Source organism: Sinohyriopsis cumingii, chromosome 1, assembly GCF_028554795.1.
Source record: "Sinohyriopsis cumingii isolate HCF-2022 chromosome 1, ASM2855479v2, whole genome shotgun sequence".
Classification (NCBI taxonomy): domain Eukaryota; kingdom Metazoa; phylum Mollusca; class Bivalvia; order Unionida; family Unionidae; genus Sinohyriopsis; species Sinohyriopsis cumingii.
In genome coordinates this window covers 32,474,037-32,497,938 of record NC_142961.1, presented here as the reverse complement: position 1 = coordinate 32,497,938, position 23,902 = coordinate 32,474,037, and the positions used below count along the sequence as shown (strand labels likewise).

Here is a 23,902-nt window from a genome sequence, read left to right as displayed (position 1 = left end):
ATGCAAACCGGAAGTTTCCAAACATATAAATTATAAAGACAAAATATTCTAAATATTATAACATTTAATGTTTTCTGTACAAGATTTTAAGTAATCACATTCATATCCGAAAACATAATCGGAAAGATTGGAGTTATTATTTTGAAAGCATAATAAGATCAAATGCAAGCAGTTCAGGTTCCTAGACGAATACAGCTAGGCATATTCCATTGAATAGATCTTCAGACAACTGGAAGAGATGAAAAAAGAGTTATGTTAAGCAACATAAACTACACACAAACACGGAATCCGTTCATGTGCCGGATACTACACAGAAAAATTAGTTAACATATACAGATCAGAAAAATATCCATAATTTATTCCTTCAAGCGCTTTCACATGGATGCTCTTTATGTGAAAACATTATAGATTTACAATATTTTTGGAAAAAAGTTTTCAAAATATGTTTTGTTTAATCCAGTTCAAGGGTACTGGATCAACGAAGATAGACAGGAAAATTGTGTAACTGTTCTTCTGTGGCTTTTAGCCCTTGAAAAAGGAATCAGGCGGATTCCGAAAGCGCCTGGGCTGGTTTCGCACTATCTTTGCACTGTTATTTGTATATAATGAGCAAATTGATAAATAAGTTTGATCTTGCAACCTGCAGAGTCACATGTAGTCTTGTATATAATTCTTACATACTTCTGTCAACTAATTACCAACGCTTAGCTGAACACACTTGCTTGGTTAAAAATCATTTATTTTTATGTACCAGTATGTATGAACTTGGAATGAGGAATTATGTAGTCATTTGATTTTTTATGTACCAGTATGTATGCACTTTGGATGAGGAATTATGTAGTCATTTGTTTTTTATCTACAAGTGTGTATGAACTTGGGGTGAGGAATTATGTAGTCATTTGTTCTTTATGTACCAGTATGTATGAAATTGGGATGAGGAATTATGGTAGTCATTTATTTTTTATGTACCTGTATGTTTGAACTTGGTATGAGGAATTATGTAGTCATTTGTTTTTTATGTACAAGTGTGTATGAACTTGGGATGAGGAATTATGTAGTCATTTGTTTTTTTTGTACCAGTATGTATGAACATGGGATGAGGAATTATGTAGTCGTTTGTTTTTTATGTACCAGTATGTACGAACTTGGGGTGAGGAATTATGTAGTCATTTGTTTTTTATGACCAGTATGTACGAACTTGGGGTGAGAAATTATGTAGTTATTTATTTTTTATGTACCAGTATGTATGAACTTGGGATGAGGAATTACGTAAGCATTTGTTTTTTATGTACCAGTGTGTATGAACTTGGGATGAGGACTTACGTAGTCATTTATTTTTCATTTACAGTTAACATAATGTAATACGTGAACAAGAAGACGAAATAAAAATTATGTCCAAATTTGTAGAATTCAAATAAAATAAAATCACTATCTTTAGTTAGACATTCTACTTTACAAGGTCACAGCTTGTATACCTCCTGATAATCTTCTAATGGTCTGATCAGAGTTTAGTAACGTTTTGTATTTTGTTTTCTTTCGTCTCTGAAACAAGCAGGGTTGATTTTTATGTTACAGTATTCTTCAGCTGAGTTTGTGCAATAAAATATGTAATGACAAAACAATTCAAGAGGGAGTTATATTCGGTACGCAAACTGACTTGTAAAGAGTAAGGACTTATACAAATCCTATTGCATCTGAGATACTTGAAATATGATAATAAAGTTTTAGAATAAAATGTCAGCATTAAAGGTCTTGCATGCTTCCTTTATTTATAATACTTCAGAAGTAGAACTGTATTTGTAAAATGAAGGCAATTATATTAAATTAATTGGCACAATTGATATTGATATTAAATGAATTGACTCAATTTAATAATATTGATATTAAACGAATTGGCTCAATTTAACAACATTGTTATTAAATGATTCGGCACAATTTAATAACATTGATATTAAATGAATTGATTCGATTTAATAACATTTATATTAAATGAATTGACTCAATTTACTAATATTGATATTAAACGAATTGGCTCAATTTAACAACATTGTTATTAAATGAATCGGCACAATTTAATAACATTGATATTAAATGAATTGGTTTAATTAAATAACATTGATCATCATTAAGTGCAATGCTATTAGTATCATCTTTTCTCAGAACTAAGAATAAAAATTATTTTATTAAGATCATCTCTTGAATACATACCGAATTTGAAACCAACAGCAGCCCCAGAAATTGAGGGGAATGAACCAGTGCTGACATAGCCCCCACAGCCGCCCATGTGCATCTCGAAGTCGTAGAAGTACTTTTTGGGAAGGTAGTGGGTTAATGGGGTATCTGTTGCCTTTGTAATCCAAGCGCCAACCAGATCTGTCATGCAGCATCGTGTGTAGTAATCATTAAGAGGGCCATTGGATGGGTTAGTAAAGAAGGCCAAATAGGAATTTGGATTGGAGTCGCAGTTTGTGAATGTGTAGTCCACTCCTGTTACTTGATATCCTTGTTTTGACGTGCTCTTAGCGTAAGATTCAGGCAGAAATCCAATATAGATGTATGGTTGCATTGCTGCATTTAATGGAACTTTATACCCAACAGCTTGACTTAGTTGGACGCTTATTGGATACGTGTTGCTGAATTCTGAAAGAGGAGCTATCTTGACACCTTTTTGGGTTCCATTTGTATGACGATGACGCACAACGACATTGCTTTGGTTGGTGTACAGTTGGGATAGGGTTTGAGAATGCCCAGACTTTCTCTTGATATATATGTGTAGCCGTACCCATCGTAAAAGTCACAGAACACGTCAACGTTTATCCAGGTTGGTGTACATAACTGGTATTCGCCTGACACTGGAGCAACAGACTGCTTGTAAATTTGTTGGCATAAGCCTGAAAAAAAGTCGAAGAATGTGAAGCATATAATTCTAATGACGACCTTATACATTTTCACTCCAGGCTTAATTCCGAATCAAATTGTCGTAAACTTTTGAGGATTTAAAATTTTAGTTTGGCTTTGTATCTTTAATAGACCAACACAGGGTTGCCACATAACGCCTCATACAAAAAAGATGTGCGACTTGTTTCGAATTCTTTGTATCTAAATCAAATGTTCAGATATCATGGATGTAGCAAATGGTACATAAGTTTGTAGAAGGAGAATGTTTGTGACGTGCTATATAGTACGGATAAATTAACAACATTTTAATATTCTAACCATGTTATAAAATTTACAGAAAACTGTTCTGAAGATATGTTATGCAGATAATGTCACCTCCCCTACACAATATTAAGTTGATTAACGTAAATCATGTACAGAAGAAACCATCAACATTTAACAGAACATTACAGGAATGTAAAATGTATTTTATTATGATAACATTCAGGAATCATTAGCTTTTAACTGGTTATCAGCACAAATCGTTGTAAATAAAAATCAGGCCAAGAAGTCAAATGAAATCATAGGTATACACTGTACTCGTTCATTCTTCCAAATCATAAATTGCAAATATCCGTTCACAAAAGCATTATAGGTGGAATCATTATACTTAGCACCATTTCAACATACGTTTTATTGTTTAGAGTTAGAACAATGTATGCATCCAATAATCATTCTTTCACAACAGTATTCAACAATGGGAATCTAACTCCATCTAATCTATCAGTTCTTGCTCCAGTGAAGTCTGATACATCTCACAGGAATTCACATCAGAGAAAATGTGTTGAAATATTTTGTTGTCCGTGTCAAATGTTGTATTGATTTGGAAGGGCAGTTGCTCTTTGAATTTTAACAATTTTTAAAATTTCAAGAGTACTGGATGTGCATTATTGACTCAATTCGCGTCTGCGATTATTATTTCACGCGTAAGAATTGAAAAGTGCATCATTTGATCCCGAATAAAATGAAATAATTTTCTTCTTTATATTTAAGTTCTTTCGACTAAATAAAATAACGTGAATAACAAAATCTCAAATGGGAAAATATTTAATATTAAATATGTCACACTCGTTGAATTATTTATAGATGGTGCTTACCAAGTTTTGCAAAACTTGAAATTATTCAACTGGTTTAATAAATTCATTATTAAAGTATTACTCATTTAATATCTTCTATACAACAGATGATGCATGAAATTTTGTATGATTTATTTTGCTTTTGCAAAGGCTTGACTTAACGTGTTGCAAATCATGCATTGATAATTATTCGAACTTGAGCATACTTGAGCTTTGAATCAACAGAACTATTTGCCTGTTGTCAATTATAAGGTGTAATTGGGGGTACAAATCAAAATATTTCTCAGTTCCAGGGGTGAAGCCAGATGTGGGGTTTTTTTTTCATTATCCACAGACAGTGCAACCAAGATTGGTTAGAGGATATGGTATTGGTTTTAATTTATATTTCAAAACATCTTGCAGATTGTTGTTTTTAATATAGACACAAGTCCCATGAGGGTTTTATTAAACTTTAGTCTGATGCTACGGGACGACTGAGACACCATTGAACTCATCAGCGTTGTTAACTTTATCATCTCTACTTTCAAATGGACAAAACAGCATGTTTAGTTCATCCACAAACACAGCTAATAAACCAAAAGTTATAGTGTCTACTAAATGAGCATACATCGTTTGTTTTTAAAGTAATTACTAATACACAATATGTACTATTTTTAGACCGTTGTGCAGTATGAGGCAGTGTAGCACTGAAAAATATTGCACGATTCAAGTACTGTAAAGTTAGTGGAGAAAAAAATAATCATATACATGTTATAAAGTGCAATACATCAAATGATGCTGACATGTTTTTAATAAGTGTAGCATAATACCAAATACTGTATACGCCATTATGAGTACCCGTACACAGTAAAATAGTTGACATTATAGATGCATTGCTTCTGATTCTTGTCATCATGTCAGTTTTACTCTTTCTCAACATTCAGTATGAACTACACTGTATACATATATTTATGGAGTAATTTGATTTTCCTCTGACAGAAAATATAGGATTTGTTTGGAGCACATTTTTTGAATTTTTTTAAAGTCCATTATTGAGAAAAAGTAGAAATTCGCATTCATTTTATGTATGAAAAAAATGTTTCTCAGTAATATTCAGTGTTCAGAATTTTTAAAGGATTCAGATTTGTACTGGAAACTGAATTCTACAAACTTATCCATTACAGGAAGACAGAAACTGGATGGAAATAATGGCAAGAACTTGGAAGGCCCAATAGGTTCTCCATTGATTTGATAAACTCATATCTCTAAAAAAATTTCTTGTGAGCAAAGTGAAGGTTTGAAAGCAACATCTGAATGCTTGTTGCTGATTTTTTCTTTCACAGAGCACCTCCAGCACAGAGAATCTGAGCAGTCTAAAGGAGGGGCAGGATGTGATAGACATGCGGGTGTTGTACCAAAAAGTCACGTTTGAAGTGTACTTCATTGGAATGGTGCCAAATATTAATATGGGGAATTCTCAGCAGCGAGACACTGAGGCCCAACTTATTGACCACATAGAAGAGGCACAGGTAAATAACCGTAAAACTCTGTAGGTTTTTAGAAATCAGTAAATTGTTATGATTTGCATAAACCTTTGAACACATGTGGAGAAAACTATAAATAGTCAGAAGAAAAAACAAACTTTCAAGTGTTAAATACAGGATAAATTGGAAAAATAAATAGGCAGAAAAATGTTAACAGTGGCTTTTACTGGCACGAAGAATAATTTGAACATTTATTTGTCATGATTTAAAATCATCATCTTATACTCCAAGATTAAAAAGGAAATATATTCATATGCACTACTGGCAGAGTTTGAGGTTAAAGTTTGCATTAAGGTTTCCACTGTATAGACTGCAGGTTAAAGTTTGGTTTAGCTTTTAATGTATAGCTTATATGAAGCTTATGTAAGTATTTTATTTATAGTTATGTGAAAGAAATATGCAATTACATTTTATGTCTGTGTGTTAAATAACTTGTGACAGACCTTGTACAATTATTTTGTACCCAGTTTTACTCATATTTTTGCAATTTATGCAGGAAAAGGTTTTAGGTTAAAGTTTACATGTATGTTTTCTTTGCTGCTTGTAAGGAGGAACTCTGCACTTGAATTTTGCTTTTGTGTGTCAAGTAATTCATGCCTGCCATTATTCATTACTTTTCTGTACCTGGTCCAGGTATTTTGAGTGCAATTTGTGGGTAATGTTTTAGGTTTAAGCTTATGCTTAATGCAAGGGCAGAAATATTTTCAAAAATCTTGGTTGCCATTGGGATGGTCCCAGTCTGGTTGCCCTAAATTTTGACAATTCTAATTACTCAGTTATTCATATGAAATAAACAAAGGATATTTTTTATTTGGTTGCATTATGTTTTGTGTAATTGAAACTTGATCAGAGGTTTGATAAATAATTCAGGTATATAAAATATAGAATTTATTTAACTTTTAATAATGAAAAGAAAACAAATAATGATTGACAATCTTTACCATTGACTTTTCAAAGTTAAAGAATAGATCAGACACTCTCACTTGTAGTTAAGTGTGAATCCAACTTGATAAATAGATCACCATGGTTTTTATTTCACGCTTTAGGGACCTTTTTTCCTTGGGCAAATAGTCAGCATGTCCTACAACTTTGAGTGTACAATCATTTAGCTTTGTCTATGGATCCATTATATCGAGTACTAGATCATCACATCAAAACTAGGTCACTGACCTACATTTCACACATCCACCATGGTGAAGTATACATTTATGCCAGTTTCTCAAGCAAACTTGATTATGTACCTTTTGTGGATGCTTAGTGGTATATATGACATCGTCACTCCAAAAATCTCCTGTTTCACATCAGTTTGGCTTTTTTCAATGTTGTTTGGGATCAGTTTGTTTCGCACTATTAATTTTACATGTACACGTATACATCTTTTTATTGATCATATGAGTTGTAATTATATAAATCCCCAAGTATTTTGTTTCTATTTCCCTTTTGACCTGCTTCTCCTATTTGCTGAAATTTCAATACTAAATGACTTGGTAATTATGCTCACAAAGGCATCAAATGATAAACTCCATTATCAAAAAAGTTGAAATGTAATTGCCTTGCAAGCTTGAATTTCCCTTGAATTACAAGTTTGGTCTCCACCAGATGTTACTGCTTGAACATGGTCAACCGAAGAATGCTATTAAGGTCCACAAATGGTGACATTTTGTAACTTAAAATTAGAATTGTAGAACTTGACATTTTTCCAAGTTTCCTAAGTGCATGTTAAATTTACCAAGTAGACATATTCCATGCGTAAAATTCTATCTGATTTTTTTATAGCTTTAGTTTGAACTCACAAAGATGCTCAAAACCTTTCCAGAATACAGGTCATGGTTTTAATAGGAAAGCATAAGTGGGCTCTTATTATAATAAATCTTTGCTAAATACCTAGCAAACACACTTCATTATAAACATTTCTTTGAAAGAAATGGTCAGTTATTGTAGCAAATGTTGTAGTGCTCCAAGTATATGCTATTTTTATGCCCAATCACCTAGTGATTGTGTAACCCTTTTCTATTCATCTTGATGTCCAGTTTAGTTTAACATTTAGTTCAACTTTCAACCATTGGTTTGGATGCATTTCATAATTTGTGTTCCTTGAATTCATTTCAAGCTTACAAAGGAGTGGAGTATGCTTGTGTATTTTTGGATTTTAACGTAACTCTAACAATTTGAGTCATATTGCTATGATGTATGCAGTGTGACAGTTTATAGTGATGTCTAGGACTGGGGCATCATGCCGCAGACATATGGCATCATGTCCCACCCAGACACATTATACAGACACTAGAACGACCAGTCCTAAAACTAACCTCCTAATGCTGAGTGCCAAGTGAGGCAGCTCATTCCACCATTTTTATTAGTGTTTATTATGACTCGTCATGGGTGTGAACCTCAGACATTATTTTTCTCCATTTTAAAGCGGAATTCTCCTTTTCCCCTGACTTGAATCAGATTTTTCTTGATATACCGGTAGTATGTTTTTTATCTCACCTCCAATCCGTTTTTTTAAACGGTCTGTCCAGTCTCATTCCGCAATGACCCTTGTAAATGGTTTGTTCCATGTATTAGTTAACACATGACTCTCATAAAAAGTATTCTGATTGGACAAAGGTTTAAATTTATCCAGTGAATCTTCATGTAATGGAAACTGATGGCAATGGAAAGAAGCATGCATGCAAAACATGGCGTCCCGAGTTGTTCAGAGAGACCATGACACGAAAAGTTTACATAAAGGTTTAAAAAACGTATGGAAATGGGAATGACTGGAGCAAACATTTGACAGAAATTTAGTTGGTCAGTTTATAAGAAAACTGACTGCTAGAGGACTGGCATTTTGTGACCTCTGCAATAAAGTTCTGAATTACGGTAATCACGGTTGGAAAAGTTTGGAACATCACCTTCAAAAGAAGCTGCATATGGAATAATTTAAGCTCAGAAGGGATCTGGAAAAAGTGCAGTTAATTATTATAGAGAGAAAGATTTCTTGCATGAGAGAACAGATGTAGCCCTCTGTGAGAATATGCGTACTGCATGTCGCCAGTACAATCACCAGCTTGAAAGGAAAAAGGCTGTCATTGAGAAGGTTAAAAAATGATTCCGCATTGAGCGCAAAAAGTCCGTGGTGACAAAACAGGAAGGCTAAAGAAATCTTTGCCAAAGTCACAAAAAGAGCTTGACTGGCATGTCAACAGGTTGTGCCCATTGGAGAAAAAGACAAGTGAATGCATAAGATTATTTGTATATGGTTGATGTACTAGAGTATTTATTTTCCAGATTTGTTATGAAAAAAAAGAAGTATGATATATTTGCTGCAAAATTTGAGAAATTATTGTGACAATTACGATGTGAACACTGACAAGCACATGAAATAAACTGCATCAATAGTATTGGAGAATAAATTCATGTGACTATAAATATTGTGAAATTATTGAAGTCAAGTTGAACATTTTTGGTAAGTTTATTAGTTTTTTTAAATGATTATTTTGGTTTATTTTATGATTATAAGTTGCACCAGGAGCAGTTTTTTATGATCAGGGGCACAGCCCCTCGAGACCCCGTTAGGGAGGAACCCCCCCCCCCCCCTTACAATTTTTTCAGTCTTTTTTATGGAAGACCAAAATCATGTCTGGAACCTGCAACCTCCAGTGTCCAAGGCAGACACTCGAACCACTGAGGCCACCGGACTGTTCAGGAGTGGAGTATGATGGGCATCTTCTATGAAATATCACTTTTAACATATAAGGAGGCTTAAAAAGGAAGGGAATATGATGGGAACCTTTTATGAGAGGGGTGCTGTTATCAAATAAGGAAACTTACAGAGGAGTGGAGCCAGATTGGCACTTGTATGGTAGGGTCACTCTTATTAAATAAGGGAGATTACAGAGGAGTGGAGTATGACAAACACTCTAATGGAAGGGGTACTGTTGTCAGATAAGAGAATATTTTGATGTACATGTTACTGATAATAAAGTTCTTTATCTTTTTCAGATAAAAAGTAGACAAAAGCACATTCACTTTTGTATTCTGCATAAATTTCAACATACACATATGCAACTGATAGGAATAAGAATGTTTCCATGAGGCATTTTATTGAGTTCGGAAGTCTCAAAATAGAGCAATGGTGATTTGTGGCAGTGGTATGCAGGGAACAAACTTCCATTTCAGTTTAGCAGAAACACTCACTTTGAAATTATCTGATGCACAAAATCTTAACATTTTCAAAAACCAGGTACAGGAGCAGGATTTTATTTAGAGGGGTACAGTTTGGAGGGACTGAACTGCTCCAATTTTATGCAAATGAACCAGCCCTTGTATACTTGAACCCTTTTAGAGAAACTCGTCATCCAATCCAGGACATGAAGTGTTTCTTGTTTTGATGTGGCAACTCCTTCAAAGGGCACAGGAAAATTGTGTACAGCGAGGAGGGTGGCCATCAATCAGCATGTTTTGATTGGGGCCTCAGTGGCAGCCTAAGGTGTGCTGACTGTAAAGCCAGTGAATTTCTTGCTCTAAACTTAAGTGCACTTCATACATTTCATTGTCCATTTATACAGATTGATGGCAAGCTGCCCAGCTTGGTGCAGGAGGATAGCAAAGTGAAACTGAGTGTGTCACAATATGGATTGCCGGTCCTGGACATCAAAGGAAAGGTATGGCAGTCCATGTTTGTATCATTTTATCTTAGTTGACACATTTCAAAAATGCATATTATTTTGGTAACATTTTAAATTCCTGTACATATTAGCATTATAAGTCAAATACATCTGCAAGCAACATGTACCCTGATATGCTATCACATAATAAACCAGCAGATCAGTGTTTGTGATGCTTGTTTTACCAATTACTCCTAACAAACTCATAGACCAGATCTGCTAGTGCATTACACAAGAATAATTGAAATAGATGTTAGAAACCATATTTTTGGCCAGATTGCAGTATAATCCAGCTCTGAGGGCATATTCTAGAATTGAAAATGTATTAGAAATCCCCCAACCCCCATTTGAAAAAAAGATGGAACTTTAAAAATTTAGACGTTTTAGTTATGATTTTAAGGGGTACTCCTATGTATCGTGTAAAACTCCGCCATTATGGTAATGATATTACCCAGTACTCAGTGCTGTGGAAGCTATAATTTGTACACATTTACTGTAAATATAATTTATTTGGACAATTATTAGTGCAACAGTGCATCATTGTAAAAAAACTAGTTGTGAGTTGAGTACCTTAAAGTTGGATTGTTATAATTTAAACCTTTTCTTCATGTAATTTTGAATAAATTGGTAACTTGTTTTTATTCCAAGGCTGTAATTCATTGAATTCTTATTTTTATCAGTTATTTATTTCATAGTTCTAAATTTTGAATTATTTAAATAATTTTATCAGATTTGTCTTCAAAAGAAATTAAATTTTTTATGTTTGGCCCTTATCAATCAATCCAGCTAAAGTTCTGAACAATGTGTACCTTCACTTTTCATAACTAATTCGTTTGCATTATTGTGAGAACAGTATTATCCCTGAGAAATAAACACACATGTGAGTTAAATCATTAATTTAAATAGACAATTTATTAATAGAGCAATAAATAAATTTATGTTCATTATATTGATCAAATTTGAATATGTCCTGCATACTTAAATATGTAAACAGTTTTGACTATCAGAGACTTTAGTTACATCTGTATAATTTTTTGTCATTTATTAATTGAATTCATATTCAGAATCAGTAATGATAAAGGTAATTATTTACTTATTTACTTTTCATAAATAGTATGAAAGCAAAAAAGTTTGTTCTTCACACAAACTACTTATTAGAAAGTTAAAAAAAAACCAACATTGAACAATTTATCTTTCAAAAATATTGAATTACAGTAATTGCTTTTTCAATTTTCAAGGATTGTACAGTAATCCTAATGCCAATTTGTTTCTGTATTTTTGATGTTTTTTTATTACACATGAAAGAGGTAAACAAGGAAACAATGATATATCAAAATGGCTGATTCTCCAATTACTTTGTCATTTCTGTCTCTTTTTCATTTCTGTCTCGTTTTTCCATTATAGATTGTTTGCAAAATTTCAGAATTTCTGAAAGTTAAAATTTGACAAATTCTAATAAAAGAAATGTTTTGCTCCATTAAAATTAAATGGACAGTAATTGCTCAGTTTTCCTGCTCAATAATTTTTGAGAAATAAAGACATGTATTTTGTGAACACAAATACTCTGAATAATGTGTACTTTTTATTATACATATATTCTGATGTAACTCTTAACTCCAGTGTTTGATAGTACATATTCAAAGATTAATGTGGAAATAAAGTTATTTTACAACAATAATATGATATGGAAAATATCTTGTTTCATTCAGTATTTTGTCAGGTACATATAGACTCTACATGTAATCAGTACCTTAATGGAAAATACATCTAGTAACACATATCAGACAGGTTCAGGTAAATATTGAAGAACTGTCCACTGGAAAATCTGTTGAAGATATTTAATGTTGAAGTTCAGGTATGGCTAGCAAATATAATTCACAATTTTTGGCATTCATTTGAGTTTTGGGCATGATTCTTTTGAGAATTCAGCGTGAATTCCACAATTGATCATCTTTAAATAGACCCTGCAACCTGTACATTTAAAACATCTGCGTGCTCTATAGTCATGTTAGTGCCATCTACATTCTTTGTTGATTTGTAAAGAGAAATATTATATCTTTCCCAAAAAATTAGACTACATTTGCCTATAATTAAAAATGTATTTATGTAGGTAGGTAGGTTGGTGGATGGGTAGGTAGGTAGTTAGGTAGGTAGGCACATATGTAAATGGTTTAAGAGCACATCAGCTCAATTCTTGCTATATAGTGCCAAATAAAATTTGAGTTCACAAAAGTGATAATATATGTATTAAAGCTTTGATAAGTTTCTTTGACCTATTTCCTTCTGAATCAGATGACTTAATAAGCAGATGCTTTATCATTACTAATACATTATGACAAAAATATAGGTCACTGTGGGCATTTTTCACACTGGTAATTTGTGCCAAGTGTTTTGTTTTCAGATCATGTTTTGGAATAATACCATACTGCCACTGATCATTTCCTTGTTGTATCAATATTTTCTTCTTCAAATATGTCAAACCACTTCAGTGGCCTAGCGGTTAGAGCATGGGTTTGAGCTCCGGCCGAGTCATACCAAAGACTTTCAAAAATGGTACTAACAGCAGCCTTGCTAGGAGCTCAGCATTAAGAGGTTAGTGTTAGAACTGGTCGGCCTGGTGTCAAGATAATGTAACTGAGTGGGACATCATGCTATATGTCTGCGGCATGATGCCCCAATGCTAAACATCACTATAAACTGCCACAATGCAGACTGTGTAGCATTATGACTGAAAAATTGTTAAAGCTACGTTAAAAACCCTAATCCAAATCAAATATGTCACCTATTCATAATACCTTAGGATAACTACTACTGCGATGCAAATCTAGCCCTCCCCGGCTAAAACATTTTAGTTGAAAAGCTTAAAGTTATCTGCCCACCAGGGTGGCAGTTAGATTGATCTCCTCTTAGTACAGGGATTGGTGGCAAATCCCTTGAATTCTTCAGTTACTACTGGAGCTGAAGGCACGCTTGCTATGTAACTGCAGGGAGGTTGAGAGGGTGTATGTGTATTATAATTGACTATGTGTTATTGAAGAAACATTTTACAAGAAAAAATTGGTTTCTTCAAATATGTTACCTGATCATTACACCTTTGGAGAATAGGTAAGAGGTGGAGGAAGATACATCAACTTACTCTGGAGAGACCATCTCTGGTCTCCTAAGGTATGTGAGACAGCTTCTATATAACTCAACTAGAGAAAAAGAGTCTATATTTTGGGGAGAGGCCTAGAAAGGGAAAAACTGAAAAGATGGTCATATAATGGGTTCTTATTATGATTGGTTTGTTCAGAATGAAAATGGTGTTGATCTGACATCCAGTCTCGTTGCAACAATCACTATTTCTTGTTGCTACTCAAACGTTCTATTGACATGGAGTTTTCACCAGATTCTGAAGACCTTTTTATATCTAGTTTGTCCTAAATGATGATGGTACTTATCTGACCTCCAGTATGGCTGCCATGGTGGTCCTCTTGAAAATGTTTTTGTTTCTTCTGGTGGAAAGATGGTCATATCAAAATGGGCTTTTCACCAAAAGACTTATTACAATATCATTTTGGTCCTAAATGAAACTGTGTCAATCTTGTATTCATTCTGGCTGCCACTACAGCCATCTTGAAAATCTTGTTGTTGTTGTTGTAGGGTTTAACGCCATTTTTAGCACATGTTAGGCTATACATGGCGGCCAGTATTAATGCTGGAGGAAGAACCCAGGCAAAACCCCAGAAAGAACCACCGCCCCAGGAGAAGCTACTGGCAAGCTTTCTCACATACCCACATTGGCTGAATCCGAGACTCAAACCCACCCAGAGGTGAGATGGCAGTGATCCGTAACGGAGAGCGCTTTAGACTACTTGGCCACTCGGGGCCCCTGAAAATCTTGTTATCGCTTCTCATCTCAAATGGAAAGTCATGTCAACATAGGGATTGTCACCAGAATTTTTATTACTAAATAGAAATGGTACTGGTCTGACCTCTTGCATGACTGCTGTAGTAGTCATCTTAAATATCTGATCATTTCTTTTTAATGGATGGTCATATCATACCTGCCATAACACAGTGTATCATGTAAGAAACATGGTTTTGACTCCTAGACTATTGGCATGGTCATGGTTGTTCATTGACTAGCACAATATATGATTAACCCATGTATAAATAGTAAACTGTCTTCCTTACTGTTAATTTCTATTTGATATCGTGTCCAATATCTGTGAGGGCCCATTAGGCTGATTGCATAGGTAAAGTGGAACATCTGGATTCATTTGAAGTTAGGTAATTCCGATGTTCCACCTCATTGCTTTAATGACAGTTTTTAAAGTGCCTGTAAGATTATTGATAAGTTTCTGATCAGTGGTGATGTTTCTTTGAAGTTTGATTTCTCTTCATATATAAAATGCAAAACATGATTATTGTGTTAGTTGGTGTAGTATCGAAGTGTGGTTCTTTTTCTGAAGGCAAAATGTTGAAATGCAGCTGTGATTTAGGAAAGGATGGTCCATCTGCAAAGCAACCAAAGCCCAGTAAAACTTAATTTCACAACTCCAGGTTGACAATTTAATCTATGAAGTAAAGCAGCAAAGGGAGCATTTTATTCTTTGCACATTACACAGACTTCATATAGAGAGTAGTCATTATGGACTGTATGACAGTTTTAATATCAATAATAATAATGAGGACTTTGTATAGCGCCTAATCTTTAGGAGCTCTAAGCGCTTTACATTAGACAACACCTATAAGAGAAAAAACATATAATGATATGATTACAAAAACAAACACCATGCTGAGAATATTTAAGGTAGGAAACATTCTCAGGTCTTTAAGTTTGTTCTTGCAGTCGAAATAAGTGAGTTTTGAGAGCCCTCGTGAATGTGATCACTGTGTCTTTATGTCTAAGTTCAATGGGCAATTCATTCCACGTTGCTGGGCCCTGGTATGCAAAAGAACGCTGTCCATATGACTTTGTTTCCATAGTGGGAATAATGAGTATACACTTGTCAGAAGAGGATCGTAAGTATCTTGCTGGTGTGTACACTTGGGTGAGGTTGGGTGGGTATGTTGGACTAGAGTCCGACAGTGACACATAGCACAGAGAACAAATTTTGTGTTTGATTCTGGATCGAATGGATAGCCAGTGTAGGGTACAGAGCAGCGGGGAGGTGTGCTCTGATCGTGGTACTCTAAGTATGATCCGAGCAGCTGTGTTTTGAACTTTTTGAAGTTTCTGGAGCAGATATTGAGATGAACCAGACAGAATTGAGTTACAATAGTCCAGTCTTGAAAGTACTAATGAACACACAAGTGTTTTAGTGGCATCAGCTGAAAGATATTTGCGAACTGAGCTGATGCGTCTCAGCTCAAGATATGCAGCCTTGCATCTGTTCATGACATGTTGGTGCAATGTGAGAGTACTGTCCAGAGTAACACCTAGGTTTCGTACTGATTGTGTTAATTTAATGTTGGTGTTGCTGATATTTATTGTTTGAGGTAAAGGATGTGAATGTGAAAGTCTTTATGTTGTGATCAAAATAGCCTCAGTTTTATCATCATTCATCTGCAGCTTGTTACATGTCATCCATGATTTCACATCAGAAATGCACCTCTCTACACTTTGGATGGTAGCATCAACTTCAGTTGGGTGGCTAGATTTGTATATCTGGGTGTCATCAGTGTACAATTGTGAGACACTGGATGAGGATCTATGACACTTGAGAGCTGCGGAGTGTACATAATGAAGAGAACAGGTCCAACAACAGACCCCTGTAGAACACCACAACATAGATCAACTGGGCTGGAGTGTATTCCATTTGCAGATACAATTTGTATCCTGTTGACCAAAAGACCTCTTATGATCTCTATTTGGTCTTAAATGAAATTGATGTCAGTCATGTATCCAATATAGCTACCATTGTTGCTATTTTAAAACTGTTTTTGTTGCTGAAGGATGTTAGATGGTTTCAGTACTCAGCATTTATAAAGAATAAATCATCTAATTTTGGATTCCTGAATATTCTTTTCAGCCAGAAGAACATCAGTCTCATTGAAGGACTTGTTTAGATCAGGCATAATGTTAATGTTATTTTCTTTCACACAAAATACAAAGTGGGTTGACAGAAATATGTATTTTGTTTGTTTCTTCCCCAAATGTATTATTAAAAATGATTACCTTAAATGCCAACTTATAAGTGCATCCATCCCACCCCCCAAAAAAACATAGACCCTATCTGCCATCACATACTGCACTTGCAGATCAGGGTCTCTGTTATTTTGTTCTACTAATTACTCCTAACAAACTGTATTGGCCCAGATCTGCCATCACATATTTCACTGTCAGATCAGGGTCTGTGTTTTTTTGCTACTAATTACTCATAACAAACTGAATAGACTCAGATCTGCCAGCACATTATGTAATGGCAGATATAGGTCTGTGTTGTTTGGACTTGTACTTGACTTCTATGAATGTATATACAGTAAGTTCACAAGGTTTTATTATGGTCTAAATATATTCATAAAGATGTATTTAAAGATAGTTTCTTACAGAAGAACAGTGATATTTTAAATGAGTTTTTTTGCATCAAGATTCTTGGGTCTGTATAAATATTGGTATCAGTAACACAGATATTGATACAATTCATATCATGAATCACTTCACCAATAAGCAGTTTAAGTGTATGTACAGTGTATAATTACATCTACACCAGAAGTATCTGTGATCAGAAACATCAAAAAAGATAAGTATGAACTTCTGTAATCGAACTCGTGTTGTGCTACCAGCCTATTTTTAGCAGATTCATAAATATAAGCATTACATGCAGATATCAACATCAGAGTTCAATATTCAACTTTTGAAAGTTACATTACATGATTATTGCAGTCTATAGGCTAGATACAGTGGGTCTTGTAATCTTACGGTTATAGGTTAGATACCTGACTGGGCCAGACTAGGTTGGCCACGTCATTGTGTCTTTGGAAAAGGCGTATATTTCCATTTCATCAGCATGGTATTACCAATACTGTGTTACAATTACCATTAAAAAACAACCAACTGATGTATTGCATTGAAGTAATTTTTCATTTACTTAAAGGAGAATCTCCAACGCCATCCGCTACATACAGTACCTCAAGTGATTCAGTATAATGATGCCATGGGAAAACATGATATTGCTGTTAAGATCGGGCAAGTCACCAAGACAGTTTTTCAGTGCTATGTATTCCAGTGCTTATCTGAGGTAATAAAATTCTTTACATTTATAAGCCATTCTGAATACACATTTGGCATATCACATTTTTTGTCTTATGATAAGACCATGTAGCCAGCCTAATATATTTATCAAAACTTGGTGGGGGGGGATTATCATTTGGCAAAGATATTCTTTCTAAATTTAATCTATACGCCATAATTTTGTCAAAATGTGATTTGGTATTGGGGTGACCTTATCATCAGACATTGGTTTTATTATCGGATACATACTGCATTTAAGGATTTTTTAATGTGATCAAAATAATCATGCATTTGTGCTCATTGCAAGTGAAATTAATGAAGGACATCATTTCATTAATTTGTTTGCCAGGATTTGCAAAAGATATAAATTAATCAAACTAATTTCATACATATCATTTGAAATAAGCACTCCTGTAAAAGTTTCAATTTCTAGGTTTAAAGATCTAGCTGATTTCATGGAAAAGTGGGTGCATAATGAACTGTAGTCTGACTATACCAAACCGTTTGCTTGTACCCCCCAACTGATTTCAGTAATGGAAACCTTTAATATGAAAAAAGTGCAAGGAACTTAGTCAATTCATTCATTGGTTTATAATTTCTAACCTAACTGTGTGTAGAGTGGTCCTAACACCATCATTGTCTGTGTGTTTCACGCTTAACAGAAGTTTTGAATATAATAGACGGACATGCTCAAGATCCATTTCCAGTTCCTGGACAAGTCCACTTTCAGCAAAGGGGTGTGTTCACTACAAATGTACATACATATGTCGTCTGCTTCTGATATTTACAATATTGAATCAAGCAAAAGAAAAGAATGACAACAACATATTTGCCTTTCATGTGGATTTAACAAGCGGTATGATTCCTATGTTGATGTCTGCAAAGGGATATAATTCCAAACGCTCAATGTTATGGTAATTTACGTAATTATCCGGCAGTTACCAAATAGGATAAAATACATCATTATGTTGTATGATAGAAATAAACTAGCCCATAGGTTACGCAGTATGGCGCCTTGTTGATATGTAAAGTCCATTAAACATGAAAGGTGTAGCTGATGCCAGTATTAGTGCCATTCTGGTCACAGTCAGGTTCGAAATTATAAATCAGTGATTCATTTGACTTATTTCTGTGCACTTTTTATCTCATTAAACATTTTTGTCATGTAAGTTGGAAGAGGGGTACAAACAAACATGGATGTTTAGTCAGACTGTATAAGCTCTTTATAAAAGAAGAAATTGCCATTAGTGTATATATCTATTACAAACCTTTAAATGTAAACCACTAAAAATACTTAATTGGTCCCATCAGTGATTAAATTTCAGTAACTACCTGAATAATACCATATATTCTTTTTAAATTGAGTCAGCTGCAAACAACATAGACCATGGTCTGCCATTACATAATCTGCTCACAGATCATTGTGTCGCTTGTTCTACTGTTTACGCCCAACAATCTCCATAGAGCCAGATCTTCTGGCATATTATGTGATGGCAGATTTGAGTCTGTGCAGTTTGTATTCAGACTTGACTTATAAGTCAATATATACAGTACTATTTAGTCAAGCGAGCAAAATGGTGCATGTTTGTATCTTAAAAAATAATTTATCTAATTCTCAGTTAAGAAACCACATAAATTGAGTGATTTTGTTTGGGTAAAATCTACTTGAGCAAAAATTTTGAAATTGAGCTTGAAAACAGAGCCAGATTCAATTTTATTGTGTATCTTTTAATGAAAGAAAGGAAAAACCCTGTATTTTAGGTTCAGATTCTTGAAGATCAGTGTGTCACTGCTAGTAAATTTAAATCCTTGCCATATTCACACAATATTTAAGGTCTAGTAGGCAGATGTCTGTGAAATATATTGTGTATGTTCCACAAAAACCAAAGAAGCAACTGGATTCAGGTGTTGGTACATTATATTAGATGCAACAGCAAGGGCACTGTTCCTAAACATATGTTTTTACCTTTTAACTTGGCACATAATAGATTTCAGCACATTCTGTGATGTTCCTTTCTTCCATGGATAAAAGCTTTTTGAAATGAGATGAAAAGGTTGAATGTCAAGGTCATAGTTTCTGAAGTCTTTTTGGAAAATTATAGTTTTGTAGAACTAGCCAGATATGGATGAGGTATCATGCTATGATGCTACAATTTCAAGTATTATTCCATAGTTTTGTCTTTGAGATGGTTCCAGTTACTGATGATTACAAATGTGCCCCTATGTTATGAACTAAAAATATTTATATACTGTTATAAAAATAAATGAATTTCTTCCCACATCTTACGAAAAACCGTGTCCCAGAACATATAGTGCACAAAAAAAATTAATATATTCGTGTCCCAACATATACGGTGTCCTAATACATACAGTAAATATGGTACCTGGTGATCGTATGTTTAAATAGCAGTTTTTCCACTCAATATGAACTTTGTGAAATGAGGATGCCGATGTTGTTATGTAACATCCACTGTCCTCCGTTGATTTGAAGCAGCCTTATTTGCTTACTTTTGCCAGTGGTCTAGTGAGTATTCTGATTGGTTGCTTGTTACTGCTGCCAGGATGGCGAGTATCAAAACTGCGCGCAGCAGTGTCCAGTACAGGAGATTCAATCTGATTTCATAGAATTCAGCAAGATATTTCTGTTTCCATCTTTGTTTACACCTTTTTATAACCAGCCATGGCTCATAAGCTCTTGCATTGTGGAACTGAAATCCTGAGATGATAATGTGGAAATAATATTTTAAGCAGAGAGGTGATTATCTCCAGAGAACTTTGTAACTGATACACTGAACTTTGAATGCAGTTGTTTGTACACGTTTGAAACTTACTTTTTTATATGATAGGTTTTATACGATATGTTAGAGACTACTTTGATAGTGTGTGCATATATATATATATATATATATATATATATATATATCAAGGCCAGAGCCAGTGCACATTATGTTGTAAAATGTACTGAGTGTCATTACACTTATGTCAAGTTAATGCACATTCTGGGTGGCACCTTCATCCATTTAGTCTAGTACTTGTATCTTTGGGACTTTGTATTGTGTGCACGTTATGCTACTGTAAGAACCTTGGTATAGTGACACCACCGCATATGATACTAGCTCATTTAAATATACTGTAGAAAAAATACATAATGAAATTGTAAAACTCTCCGAATATTGTAAACTTATGGAATGGTCATTAATGTAGCCAAAACTAAAGTAATGCTAAAAACCATTCATCTCACATACTTAGCAAAATTATAGATACATCACTCCCACGATAACTTGTGCCCTGATAACTTGCAAACCCACTAATGACGCGGGGTCAGGCATGGATCGCATTTTTTAAAACCAGAAAATACTCCAAAAACTGATCCCTATTTCTTGAACTTCAAGAAAATTATGATCAAGCTTGGTAACTGAAACAATGATATATTGCTCGTTTTATGGTCACAAACGGTAGATAGGACCTGGACATTTTAATCAACATTTTGAAATTATCAGCTTCTAATAAGAAGTCATACAACTGGTTACATTTTCTTTCCAAACAACATTCTTAGTTCACCGTAATTAAAGATATTCGAGGAAATTTCTATAAAGAAAAATGTCATGCCTAGTGTAGGCAGTACATTAATACTTAAATGCCAATTAAAAGTGAAATTTGTGTTTTAATTCTATCTTCTTGTTCCTCTTAAGTGTAATCATAAATGCAATGTATATTTAAACGTAAAATGTGTCAATCTACTGTAACAGCTATCTCCGCAAGCGTGTCTATGAGAACCTAATAAAGTGATAACCGTGTTTTGATAACTGACTTGAAGAATTATTTGTTGTATTGTTGCACTGTATTAAAAGCTGGCCTTCTTTTTATGTTAATTACCTATTTGGAATCAAATAAAGGAGGTGGAATATAAGAAAAGTTAAAATGCATGCAAATCCTACATACTTAAATTCTAGCAGCCCCAGTCATATGTTGGGTGAACTCACTTCAGTTGATCAATCGAACACTGTTATAAATGTTATTGTGTATGTAACATAATTAAGCTACCATAAATTAACCGACTCTTTCAAAACTATGATCAAAAGTAGCAAGGCAACCAATCAAAATAGATATAGACCATTGTAGGCAAGCGAGTTTCAGAGAATTCCAGAACTGGCACTTAGAGATGTCCTCAAGGACAATAAAAAGTTTTACTATTACTTCCAATGACGTCACTATGTCAGTATTGTACTAATTGAACAACACAAACATTGAGTTTCAACTTAGACAATTGTCTCATGAAATAAATATTGCTAGTTTTTTAAGAAAAGGAATCCTGTTTGATGGTGCATCAACAGTTAGTCTAGTTCCCTGCTGCTTTCACTCCCATTTTGGCACTGTATTATATTATACCACTCCGGGAAGCAGACTAATCAACAAAAAAAAAAGCAGTGACATAATGCACAGATGTTTCCGTGTACATGTGATGGCTGTTGAAACCAGTTGGAATGATCTTTCACATGTTGGACATTTTGAAAAAAAAATGTTAGTTAGAAAGCATGTTATTAACAATTATTATCGAGGTGATTGTAAAAGGAAGATTCAGCCATTAAACAGCCCAGTTCCCTAGCAACCTCACCCGCCCCCATGCTTTTCTCGATGTCTAAGTGGAATTTTTCAATTTTTAGAGGTTCCTAGGTAACTTGCGCCCTTGCTTAAAGTGCAGTCGATGTTTGTGGACACCATTGTGCGTGAGTTGTCGAGGGAGAGGTTAATATTCTCCACAACCATTTTAATGATGCGGCACTTTCAGGAGTTAAGTTGATACAAGTATGTTATGGAAAGAGCATATAAGTAATATCAAAAAGATGGCCAAGAATATCTGGTTACTATAAAAAGTTAAAGAATTTCTAACCTTAAACCACATGATAATATTTTATAACTTTTATATATATTCAACCTCATGTGGACTACTGCAACATAATTACATATGTGGTTTCATGGCAAATTAGCACATTGCTGGCTCTTACGTGCCATGCACTGGTAAAGGCAAAACTTTACTTGAATCATCACCAACCAGAAGTTAATATACACCATGAGACAATAGATGAATGGCAAAGATGTTAAAATCACACAAATAAAGCGTAAGAAAACCATGATAAGGGAAAATAAAGGTCATTTTCCTAAATACAGGGTCAGTCTTGTTACAGGAACCACACTTTCTTCATACATCCAAAATCTTTTCAGTAATCACAGGATGTATCCCTTGGCACACAGGTTTCCACCATAAGCTGCCTCTTACGACATGCAGGATTCTGTATCAAGTCCAGAGACAGAGAGAGGTATAAATTTTGAGCCTGCCTTCGAGTGTTACACTCATTAGAATCCAATTTTCACAGATAATACAGGGTACTTGCAACTGATAATGAATGTTCTAACAGCTAAAAGATTTATATTTCATTATGAATTTTAGCCATTTATATTATTTCAATTATGGTACTTTTAATCAAAAATGTTCATTCAAAATATATAAAAAGAATGAGTCTGTTCAATTATTATTACATGTATTATTATTTCATAAATTTCGTTCATTCTTTGTGTTGTTAATTTCATCACATGTACATCACGTTGAAATCAAAGATACCTGTGAACCTTTGTACCTGATTTATATGCTTAGAGGTACTTTGGAACTATTTGGCACAAAATACCTGCCAACATTTTCAAACTATTTCATGCAGATTTTGCTTTATTCATTTGTTTTCAACAAATCTCTTTCTTCCAGAACACAATTTAGCTATGTACCCATTGTTATTTTATTTAGTTTCACATGCTTAAGAGGTACTTTATTCAGTCATATAAAAGATCCTACAAAGTTACGTAATCTGTATGAATAATAATAATCACATTAGGCACAATACCAGCATATTTCACACAACTATCATACAGGGTTCATTAAAGACTGACCATTATATAGGTCAAAATTCTGAATATAGATCATCATTGATCTAGTTTGATTTTGTCTTCCAGACCAACACCGAATCATAGTTTTCCACACATTATTCATTCTCCTTTTGATTATAATTGTTGGATTAGCCTTTTATTTCCAACAAAAATCCAGGATAGTTAATTGTTTAAACCATAAATCTAGATTGAGTAAAGAGGGAATTTTCTCAGAATACAGTACCAGTGAGCCTTTGTTCTGCAACATCCTTTTATCACCTTGGGTGCATGATGTTAGCACAACTACCATAACTGAGTAAGCATACTTTTTAAAGGTTGCTTGCATCAAAGCAAACTAATAGATAATATTCATTGATTTATCATCATTTTGTTAGCCTTTTAAATTTTTTTTACAAGCAAACAAGCAAATAAACATTCTGATTTGATGCAGAATTCATTTAAGCTTCCTGCAGAAAATACTGCTGCTGACATACAGTATTTGTAGACTTTAGGGTCATTTGTAGACTTCAGGTTCATTCTGTACATATGTATGGACATTCCTTCCATAGTAAGCGCTGA

The 23,902-nt window shown here is 34.1% G+C and overlaps 2 protein-coding genes across 2 annotated transcripts; one reads left to right on the top strand and one right to left on the bottom strand.

The window, feature by feature from the left end:
• Positions 1-2,733, bottom strand: LOC149806657 (uncharacterized). Its single transcript, XM_089976615.1, has 2 exons — positions 2,209-2,733; positions 1-229 (listed from the first exon to the last, which is right to left on the bottom strand). Exons 1-2 carry the CDS (start codon positions 2,564-2,566, stop codon positions 222-224), a joined length of 366 nt encoding a protein of 121 aa, XP_089832741.1. The 5' UTR covers positions 2,567-2,733; the 3' UTR covers positions 1-221.
• On the top strand, positions 2,690-22,979 carry LOC149806656 (integrin beta-1-binding protein 1-like). The gene is made up of 5 exons (XM_089952557.1): positions 2,690-2,713; positions 5,336-5,521; positions 10,090-10,185; positions 17,271-17,414; positions 22,631-22,979. Exons 1-5 carry the CDS (start codon positions 2,690-2,692, stop codon positions 22,631-22,633), a joined length of 453 nt encoding a protein of 150 aa, XP_089808683.1. The 3' UTR covers positions 22,634-22,979.
• The last annotated feature ends 923 nt before the right edge of the window (positions 22,980-23,902 follow it).